Raw genomic sequence first — 11,187 nt, 5'->3', positions numbered from 1 at the left:
ATGATGGGAGCTTGTGCCCATGACATTGTATATTATGTTAATTAAACGTGACGTGAGTGAATCAAAATTGTGTTTGGCGTTTCCCCTCAGTAAATCGTTACAAATTTAGAGTGATTACAAGCTTTAACAGCTTGCTTTTACGAAGCTGACACACCATTCAAAAACAGTAGAAATATAAAACAACTCAAATGCGTCTTTATTCTTCACACGTTTTGCACAAGAATCATACACCACTACATTAACTTATCAGCAAAGTATTTTTCTACACAGTACGTACATCTATAAAGTCAAACTCTAATGAAAATTTACACATACAAAAATATGTGCCATGCACCAAATCTAAACATAACATTACCACTTGCATAACAATAAAAGTAACAATGTATCATTCTCATTTTCAATTAAAATTGTTCTAAATGTTATCAGACACATCAGGTGACAATCCCACTTGAACAAGGCACCGTTATAATAGTTGGTCATTCAGCATTTTTCCACTCCTGTCTGTCAGTTAACTTTAGAGTAAACACCCCAAATCATAACTTTAGTTTCAAGTATGACCTAAAATCAGACAAATCTATGTGCAAAACACACATAAACAAAAGATACGTAACAAGTAATGAGCGTAGCATCGGTCTCATCAAACAAATCATTGTTACAAATTCTCACTTCAAGATCAGATTCAAGAAAGTCCAGTCTTGTGTGCACATGTCAAGATTTTAGATGCTGGACTGTGTGCTTGGAGCAGGCACTCCAGTGGTCATTCCCTTGAAAAAAATAAAAGTGCTCGTGGATGTCAACGGGAGAATCTATCCTCTACATTGCAATGAGGTGAATGAGGAATGACAACACGGGTTCTGTGAAGGCAGTACTACAACACTGGCACTGCTATGTTTGCAGAGCAGAGATGCGTCGTTCGATACACTGCTTGCCTGGGAAAACAGATAACGCCATTGTAATAACAATAAGGCCCAGCATCAATGGCTTACTGAAAAAGTAACATTGCAATGAAGAGAACATATGATCTTGTTTGTACATACATCGTTCAATATTGTCAATGTCCTTTTCCTCCGTGATGAATCGGGACAAACCCTCCAGAAGCAGAAGAGCTTTATGGTATCGCTGGACTACTTCTATATTACAATGGAACATCTCATCTAAAGCTGCAGATTGTACCTGAAAGCAATTTTAAACACAACAAGGCTGAAACAGTGATGCAAAATGAGCGGTACATGCTGCACATCATGTGGGAGTGAGAGGGGATCTCACCATCTGCACAGTGTGGCAATAGATGAGCTTCTCTGCTGTGAGTCCATTGAAGCGATCCATTAGCTTCTGCTTGTCCGTCAAAAATGTTTGCAGCCGATCACTCATGGAGCGACAGCATGCAATGCAGCTCTTGTACAACTCATTCAACTTCTTGATCACTAAATTCAGGAAAAACACAATATTACAACATTATTATTATGAGCAGGCTCAATGACATATTCTTACATGACTTTATGTCGAACACATAAAGGAAGCTATTGACACAGATGTAATGATTGTCACAACACCAAAGGTAATTTCACCTTGTTTGACTGTGGATGAAGGAAGCAGTCGACCTTGCTGAATATTTTCTTTGGCATTATGCAGAGCCGCGGACAGAGTCTCTACTGCTTTCATATACAACAGTAACTGTTCTGCACAGCTACAAGGAGAACATGACACCAGAAAGCATGCTCAGTTAAATGCCAGGAGAAGAGTGTATTACGAAAATGGTCAAATAAATTTGCTGACCTCCAGTCTCGACTTAAGAGGCTGATTTGGTCTGTCAACAGACTGTGTTCTAGAAAGGAAACCTCGGGGCTGCTAATGGCATCCAGAACCGGGTCCTTCGAAGAAGCCAATTCCATGATACAGTGCACAAAAGCCAATATGAACTGGAGGTCACCCAGGGCATCTGTATGGACCTGCTGTGGAATAATCAAATGCATAAAGGTTTGTGACTAAAGAAAGTTCAGTTGCATGGTCAGTTACCTCGGTGACATAATAACTCGCAGCCTTTCACCAAATATTCACCAAAGGGATGTATACCTCCATCAATGTATCTTCGGGGAGCTCAGGAGGATGAAAGGCCAAACTGCAGTGCGGAGTAACATCCATAGATTCAGTCTCATTGCTTTTACAGCTTCTTTGATAACGAAGGGGACTGTTGAGCAACAAGGCTGTGGTAATGCAGTTGGGTGAGCCTGCATTAAAAAGTACACAGCTCAAGCGATAAATAGTTTGTAATTGGTATAAGGTTTTTGTTAACAGATTACTTTACAATACTTGGACAAATGCATTACAATCAGGAGCTAGTATTTTATGTTTAATGGTGACTGAGTTCCAAATATGATATGTAAACAGTGGTAAATTGAGGTAATGTTTCCTATTGAAATAAATGATAATACAATAAATCCATTCCAGCTCCAAAACTAAATTATACTGACCTTTTTATATAGTGTGTGGTTAAAAAAAGATATAATGCCTTATAAAGATAATAAAACACACTATAATAAAGAAATAAAAACAAAAAGGGGAGAAGGCCTATAAGCTCTTCCACTCAAAAAGAGTCTTTTTCCATAATAACATGGGACAATTCTGATTAATTTATTTTTAAATTTTTATAATGTTTTCTTTTCTGATTCATTAGTTAATTTTGGCATATCAACATGCCAAGACCATTCCTATACTGAAAATAGTACCGCAATTTAGGTACTAATTTCTATGAATATTTTGTAGGTAACCCAAACTGTTGCCTACATTATTAGCTCACGATATGTGACACTGGGGCCTTTTCAATCATTTCTATTCTGGGCATCTTTGTTTTGATGATTAACCTTGTTGGAGGCCAACCAACTATAGGGAAAATTATACAAATATCCATGGCAAAAAGCCAAATTACATTCACTCATCAATTACCTGACAGCATCCTTGGGAACATAGTGTCAGGAGGAGTGTTTCCAATAGCAGGAGAACCCAAGGAGAAGACTGCAGTTGGTGAGCTCCCCGATGAAGCAAGTACTGCGTGACAGCCAGTAAGTGGTGCTATAAGTTCGAATAAGTCAAGTGTAAAGGACAAAACTGCCACACACCAACAAGTAATTCTTGGACATACTATTGTGGTCTGTGCCTGGACTATACTACAACGACGGAAAATTTCTGGTTGAATTAAAATTAAGGCGACTACTACCTGCGATATCCATGGTCTTTTCATAGCAGAGACTTTCATTACTTCTCGGTTCAAGAAGTTGAGCTCCAAATGCAGCTTTAAGCAAAATGCCAGACAGTCTGCCAATGTTCTGTGATCTGGACATTCAATATACACAGAAAGTTAATGAAGCAAACATTTAATGATTTATTAAATCAAATAATCTCACTCTTCTAACTATTGGCACCACAACAATAACAACTTGTTCTGACCTTTTAAATTGCCCATTTTTGTTGGAGGATTTATTGCCATGGTTGGTGCGGGAAGCTGTTGCAAGAGTTGGACTCTGCGCGTCTGACATGGTCCTGCATGAATTATCCTGCAACAAAAGTTTTCAAAAACAAACAAACAAACAAACAAACAAACAAAGAAATAAATACTAGCAGGAAACACAGAACATCCCAGCATAAACTGAATGATTATGTGAGCGAGAGAGACTGACCTTGTTGCTGGGACTCTCCATCTTGTCAGGGGACTCCATGGGCCATCCAGTTCTTGTACTAATAGGTAGAGTCTGATCTGAAGTCCTTGGGGTACTTCCCACTAGATTACAGAAAATGGGATCACGCTACAATGCCTATATGCAGTATACTGTTCTGTACATCATGGTCAATTGATCATCTGTTGAGTTTGGCTGTGACACATTGTATTCGTACCACGAGGCGAGGACTGAGGTGCCTGGGCCCCTCTGCTAGTTGGACTTGAGGAGTATGGGACAGGACAGGAATCATTAGATCCGCGTCGTGAGGAACATTCACTCGAGCCAGCATAACAGAGTCGGCCCCTGGAGGATGTATGAAACAGTCACACAGAAAATCATGTGAGTTATGTGTAGAGAGAGATAAGAAATAGAAGTGCCTCTATACCTGGTGGAGTCTTGTGAGCCTGAAGGTTGCAGATTCTGCTCCATTCGCCGGTAGTTATGGATCTGAGTTGGGACTGGAATAGGCTCTGAATGGCTGCGGTCAGACACAGCAGGCTTCCTGTATGGATGAAAACGTGCCAAAATACAGAACAGTAAAATACATAATATAGTACGCGACAGAACCAGCCGAGTGGCTGAAGAATAACTCATTCCGTCTTAGGCTAACAAAACCTATCCCAGACTGTCTTACCCAGGAGGCTTGGAGTGACACTGAAGCAAAGGAGAGCAGGGAGATGTCCTGCCAATTGATTCAAGATCTCTCTCTGTTCTAGGTGGGCTTCTCCTGAGAAGATATCAAAAGTATTTTACCATCCCTCAGTGCATCTCAGTGCTGTGAATTATTTCTGTTCTGCATGTTTCATCGTTTAATATGTCCCCAAAATAAAACAAATTAGGGATGGTCGGCCACCCTCTTGTGCCCATTTTATCGGTAACCAAAGGCATACATGTCTGACAGATGTCCATTAAGATGCCATTTCTGTAAATATATGATATTGATTATGCAATGTGAAAGAAAATATAGGTCTTTCTTTGTAATTATCCGTCATTATATTTTTTTGAGTGGGTACTACTGGTATCGATACTTGGTATCGGTATTGGTCAAAACTCGAGTTGAGTACTGGTATCGGTCTGAGAGAAGACGTATTGAACATCACAAAAATTAATGGATGAATCAAAGTTTCTGTGTGGCCTGCTAACTCTTCACAGTCAATATACATTCCCACAGCAAGTCAGTTGAATATAATATTCAAAACTCACCCAGTGTATATCAGGCAACTTTCAATGGGCGATGCACTGTCCTCCTCACACGTGTACTCACCTGCGATGCAGTGAAATAATACATCAATATGGTAAGTTGTAAATGAATTGTTGTGTGATATGCGAGTTGGTGCATGAGTGCAATTCTTACCGGGAGACTCAGGATGTACCATAACATAGTCTTCTGGAAAAGACAAACTGTCCCTGCTTCCTCTTCTGGTTAGTTCTTTCGAATGGAAGACAACGGTGTCTGACACAGGAGAGTTTTTCAATTTGGCCTGATGGCGATATTTCTCTTCATTGGAAAGCTAAGAACAAAGTGATTTAATTGAAAAACCAAATTTACACAATACATGGTAGTTAAACTTTCAAAAGGACATGAGAGGCACCCACCTGAGGAGAGGCTGGATGGGATGTGGAGGAGCTGCTAGAAGAGCTCCCTGAGGCAGAACTAGGATAGAAGCGCATCGGTGTTGGAGAGCCTGTTCAAAAAGAGGGTGCTTGTCTTTAGATTTTGTGAAAACAGTAGTGGATATTATGTACTCAACCAAAGGACATCGCGTACATACATTTTCTAGAGGCTGAGCTAGTCTCCAGGAAAGGATGATAGAAAAACTCATCTGCAAAAGAAAATAGGAAGGGACACGTTTAGCTACGACATAGAGCATATAAATTAAGAGATATGTTTTTGTAACAAATGGCAGTGGGTTTAAAATGAGTCTTGCTCAGAACTTGTAAATAATCATCCTGAAATAAAATAATGATGAAAAACCACAACATTTTAAAAAGGCAGATGTTTACCAAAGCTGATCCTATCCTTGTGGTTTCTCTGAAGAAGTCCCAACAGTAGCTGTCTGAGGTTACTTGAAGTCTCCTTTGGGATGCTGAGGAAAAGACAAAGATTTCCTTTTTATACAAACCTAGATGGTGATATACTATGGCATAAATAGTATACATAAGAAAACGGAGTTCAGGTGCATAAGACATCATTTAGAGCTTCTCTATGTGTTGCATTACTATTAAAAAAGAAAAAAAGGCCAGAGGGAATACGTGAATTCATTGACTAACTCGTCGAACGATTGCATTCTGTTTATTCAAGGAGTGATGTGTGCCTTTCCAGAGCCTTATTGAGTTACAGTATTTTATGCAACAGTGTGTTCACAATGTGTGCACTTGTGTGTTAAAGGTCACATGTTTTTTGATTTTAAACGTGAGCCGTAAAATGTGTCATTTTCTGGCTAATTTATAGCTTCAGGACAAAATCCTAGCTATAGTCTTTGCAGGCTGCGTGTGCGTGCGAGTGTGCGTCCGTGCGTGTTTATGCAGGCGGCGCTTTGTGGGTCACATGGAAAATGATAGCAGTGCAGGCCACTTGCTGGCAGCTCCAAGTAGGTTATATATAGAACGCGCCAAGAAAACAACCGACCTTGCCTTCTAACACATTTGGCTAGCTTATGATTGGCTTTTTTATAGTAAAGCCAAACAGCCAAAAACTTGTAAAGTCAAGGATGACATGGCCAAAAAAGCTGAATTTGTGCTCCCCGAGACAGCTCTGTAGAGTTCTTTTAAAATATTTTTGAAACACCCCATGCGGTTGGTTTTATGTATGTTTGCATGTACAGTTGATATTGTGTTAGGTCCAAAAGGTGCACCAACCTTGGTACAAGGGTCCTGTTGCATTCATAGAAGAGGCGGAGCTCCTGTGGTGTGTTTGCCTTTACAATAAGAAAACTGCATTAACAAGAGAGCATTCAAACACACAAGCACTCGAAATCATGGTCACATGTAAAACTGCACTCTCACTGCAACATTTGCCTGTGTTGTGTGTGAATAGTAAAAAGCTCGATTCAAACATTACAGTGTGACATGTAGTCGACACATTAAGTACTTATGTATGATAATTCACTTGAGGAAAGTCTCATGTTTGATGCTGCTTGATAAATAAACATCCCCCCTGTCATTAGATAGCGTTATCATTGTTTGTAGTTTTGCTGATCTGCCAAAAAGAAGCACTTTCCTGGAAAAATAATCTTTATAAACCAGGAAGGTTAGTTCAACTGTGTAACAATCAAACAAAAAGCCATTGCCGTCCTCCTGATCATAAAAAAAGGGGAAGCAATCCACAAATAGGGTTGTGTAACAATATTTCCTCGAAACTCACAACCACTTGTGCGTGCCCGCCACCATGTAAACAAGGATTCAGTTTTTTTCACTTCACCAAGGAGGGTGCCAGGCAGCTGACGTGTGATATATCACATTTCTGTTTTGAACCATGTTTTGAATTGACAATTACAAGAACATTCTTTCTAGGAACAGTGCGTTGCTCAAACCACATTCATGAGGTGTTTTGCAACAGACTCCAGCAAATGCTGTTTCAAAACATACACAAGAGACTCACGTTAACATGCCTGCACAAGCCCACGTCACGTCCAGTATGATTTTTGCTGGTGTTACTCACATGAAATGGTGCCTTCCCAGTTAGACACTGGTAGATAATGGTGCCTATGCTCCACAGATCAGCTTTGGCATCATAACTGTGGGACATGATAACCTCGGGGGCCTGTGTCAAGAAACACTGAGTATCTCATTGCCATTACAACACTTGGGCACAGGACACAAAGCAAAGGCCTTAACAACTCACCATGTACATGGGTGAGCCACACAGTGTTGCTGCCATAGTGTTTGTCTGAAGATAACGCGCAAAGCCAAAATCAGCTGTGAGGGACCATAAAAAAAACATTAAACAAATGCAGCTAGACAGTATGATGCATTTTCTTCTACTATACATCTCTGTTGAGTTTTTACCTATCTTAACGCTCGTGTTAATGGAACTGGACCTCCTGCCCTTCGGGTGGCAGAGCAAGATGTTCTGGGGTTTCAGGTCTCTGTGCAGGATGCCTTTGCTCTGTAGAACCTTCATGGCCTGAGCAATCTGCTGAAAGAAAACTCGGATTGTATCCTCGCTTAACGTCCCCTTAGCTGTGGGTAAGAGCAAGGAAAATGTATATTTACATAAATGACCGAGACAGCGGAATGCATTACAATTAAACAGCATTCCATCAAGTGTACGGAAAGTCTGGAAATATATTTGAAGCATTTATAAACGTCCAGTCCAATTGAAGCTTTTCAAGCACTTTCTAGATCAAAGAGCAAGCTTTTCTAGCACCTTGGAGTATTGATGAATTACCTATTATCAGTAAATTTAAGTGATTAACCAACAACAAATCAATTATCAAATTAATCAACAACTATTCTAATAATCGAGTTATCGGATGGCAGGAGATGGCAGTGTGACCTGTTCTGAGAAGTGTTCTAGTGACTCAGACGCTTAGATAGAAAGTATCACACACCTGACAATATTTCATTTCATAAGTTTGTTTACATATACAAGGGCAGATGCCAGGATGATTGCAACATTGAGACAGAACTCCGATCATCACATGAACATTACACTTTGTGGAAGAGAATTTGGCAGCAGTGTTTTTCCACCAGAGGACTAGGATAAGTGTGTGACAGATGGGTGAGGTCACATGGGTACTCTGTAAGCAGGCCGCAAATAACTGGCAATGCCCCCTAGCAGGGACACAAAACAGTCAAGTCTACAAAACAGGAGACGCTGACAGAATTACACTCGCACTTTAAATTAGCGTTCAAACTGACTGGCTAAATTTAATAAATGAAAAATCAACTCAGCAGTGTCAATGTGTATCTTTGAAACCTGAGGAAGGGCACCATTTTAGTAAGTAATGTTCATTGGTCATTCGCAGAATTTAAATGTGGTGGAAATCACGTGGCACATGACAAAGCTACGGCATGAATAAGAATCTATAAATAATTAATGGCCAGTTACGGTTTCTACTCAAATTACCTCATTACAAGGCAAATTTGGGGGTTTAAGTGCAACTATATGGGGATGAGCGATATTTTTTTCGACTGAACTTGTGGGAACGTTTATTCCTCAACCTCTAGACCAAAACAGCAAAGCCTCTTAAGGCCACACAGACTAGCAGGTAACATCAGAGTAATCGAAGCAATAGTAACATATGTAACAGAATAGTAATGAGAATACCTGGCTGAAAAAAAAAAAGCACGATATAAGCTGCATGAGAACACTTACATTGAAGGTACTCAGCCAGGTCACCTCCATTGCAATACTGTAAAGACAAGAGATGTTGTAGTAAAATAATGTAATAATGCAGCCATAACAGGTAATGTATTTTCTTTTACCACATTTATACATACCTCCATGACGAGATACACACAACCACCTATTTCCTGTGGATGAAAACAAATACAAAAATGATTATTGATTTTACAGCTTTTATTTAATACTTACACCAACAATTCATTCACCAACAATGCAAGCAGTACAGAGACCACGTTTACAGTTTTGGACCGACAGGTGTCTGAACCCATTAACCCACTCACCCCCTCCCCGCGTCCTGCAAACCCATTACCACTTCTGTTCAGTGACACTGAAAAAGTCACACGTGAGGTGAAATTGTGAGATGGAGCAAAGTGCAAGGGTTACAAGTATAAGGTGTCAGTCTAGCGAACATGGAGGATAGGTGAAGTGTGTGTGTGTGTGTGTGGGGGGGGGGGGGGGGGGGGTACCTTTACTTTGTCATTTGTGACACCAACACAAAGCTAAATGGAAAATCCAGCGCAATGAAACAATGTCTTAAATTATGTCTTAAATTATTAAACTTGTAGAAGATCAGTTTAATAACTGGTGATTGACTTCTTAAAAAATGTTTTGCAGCCTCACTCGGAGTGTAAAAGCTTAAGACATGCGAGTGTGCATCTGGTGCAAGCTGATGCTTTCGAACCCATTGTTTAACTGTCCATCTGCCACAAATAGGAGATTAGTTCACAGCTTTGTGGTTGTCTGGCAGGTGACAGCAAGGCAAGCAGCTATTCATTGACACAAACTACTAAATGCTAATAATAACTTCAATAATCCTAGATTTTATTTATGACCATTTCGGAGCTGGGGCTTGCTTTAAATAATATTATTATTTTTTATGGCTTACTGCATGTACAAAGTGAAAATGCAGTATTCAACTTCTAGATGCCTGAAAGCTTCCAAAAGGAACTAGACAATATACAGTTGTTTGTACAGTTGCTCTCAATATTTCATCAAACTATAACTACATGGGATAAAATGGTAAAAAAATCAAACCCACCTGATAGTCTAGTAGTCTGACTATATTCTCATCCTTGAGTTCCTGGAGGTAAAAACACCCAAAGAGGACATGAAACTGATTTAAAAACCACAACAACAACAACAACAGTTCATTGTCTTGGGTTTGTTATAATCAAGCAGTTGCAGTACAAGTTGATTTCTAAATGGATATGAAACCAAATGAAAATGTTATTATCACTCTCAGCAAGATTTTCTTCAAAGAACATCGAAGGTGATGTCATTGACACAATAAGCAAGATGATGCGCATTCTTTGGCATTTCCAGATGTTGCTCAGACCTTATATAGATTGTTTTGAGATTCACAGTTCTCTTATTTTGCATTTTAGAAGGCGAAACAATCTCCGGACACACCATACACAATTCTTAGTTACCTTTAATATTTTGATTTCTTTCCCAAGTAGAGAATGGGATTTAGCCAGGTTTTTCTTGTTGATGCACTTGACAGCCACTTCCCACTCATGTTTCTGGACAAACAAAACAACGTATTAGATACGATGTTCAATCAGATAAATGTCGAAACTCACTGACATCAGTTACCTCCTTATGTCGTCCTTTGAACACAACCGCAAAGGCACCGTGACCAATCAGGTCTTTCCTGCTGAACTCAAACTTCCCAACAGACTCCATGAGGTCCCTTGTGCGTGTCCTATCCAGGCTGGCTTGGGAGGTTGAATTACCGAGGCAAGCACACACGCAGCGCCACAAAACCTTCACTGGACGCGGTGAATCCCATTTTAAAGTCCAATTGTAGAATCCTCACACAGCGTTAGCATTATTATTGAAGACAATGTCGACGACGAACGAAAAACGTTGCTGTCACTTGACAAAAACAAAAACAACAAAAAGTAAAACACGTGCCACAGGATGTAAACAAAGATATGTAACCAGATATTTTTCTTTTAATGTTTCAAACGATTTCCTCCGAATGGTCCAGTTCACAAAACTAAAGAGACGTGTTAATAAAGTGAACCGTCTGTATTCAGCCAGATATCATATATTTACTTTTTTGGCGTCCTCCTCACCTTTTATCGCTGTCACTCATGTTACCAATGAGCATGCGCACCA

At 39.8% G+C, this 11,187-nt stretch overlaps 1 protein-coding gene across 2 annotated transcripts; it reads right to left on the bottom strand.

The window, feature by feature from the left end:
• Positions 1-173: 173 nt before the first annotated feature.
• Positions 174-11,174, bottom strand: ulk1a (unc-51 like autophagy activating kinase 1a). 2 transcript variants are annotated; one of them, XM_037257827.1, is made up of 27 exons: positions 10,660-11,174; positions 10,494-10,586; positions 10,103-10,144; positions 9,159-9,191; positions 9,034-9,070; positions 7,722-7,895; positions 7,558-7,631; positions 7,375-7,476; positions 6,573-6,631; positions 5,718-5,800; positions 5,486-5,536; positions 5,310-5,398; positions 5,068-5,224; positions 4,917-4,977; positions 4,348-4,440; positions 4,099-4,215; positions 3,889-4,016; positions 3,675-3,775; positions 3,445-3,551; positions 3,215-3,330; positions 2,944-3,069; positions 2,074-2,228; positions 1,777-1,952; positions 1,569-1,687; positions 1,267-1,424; positions 1,038-1,173; positions 174-929 (listed from the first exon to the last, which is right to left on the bottom strand). In XM_037257827.1, exons 1-27 carry the CDS (start codon positions 10,747-10,749, stop codon positions 886-888), a joined length of 2,721 nt encoding a protein of 906 aa, XP_037113722.1. In that variant the 5' UTR covers positions 10,750-11,174; the 3' UTR covers positions 174-885. The 2 variants fall into 2 exon arrangements, with proteins under 2 accessions (XP_037113722.1, XP_037113723.1); XM_037257828.1 differs by having other exon boundaries at positions 1,777-1,949.
• Between the last annotated feature and the right edge of the window lie 13 nt (positions 11,175-11,187).

This window comes from Syngnathus acus, chromosome 9 (genome assembly GCF_901709675.1).
Source record: "Syngnathus acus chromosome 9, fSynAcu1.2, whole genome shotgun sequence".
NCBI lineage: Eukaryota > Metazoa > Chordata > Actinopteri > Syngnathiformes > Syngnathidae > Syngnathus > Syngnathus acus.
This window is presented reverse-complemented; position numbering and strand designations above follow the sequence as displayed.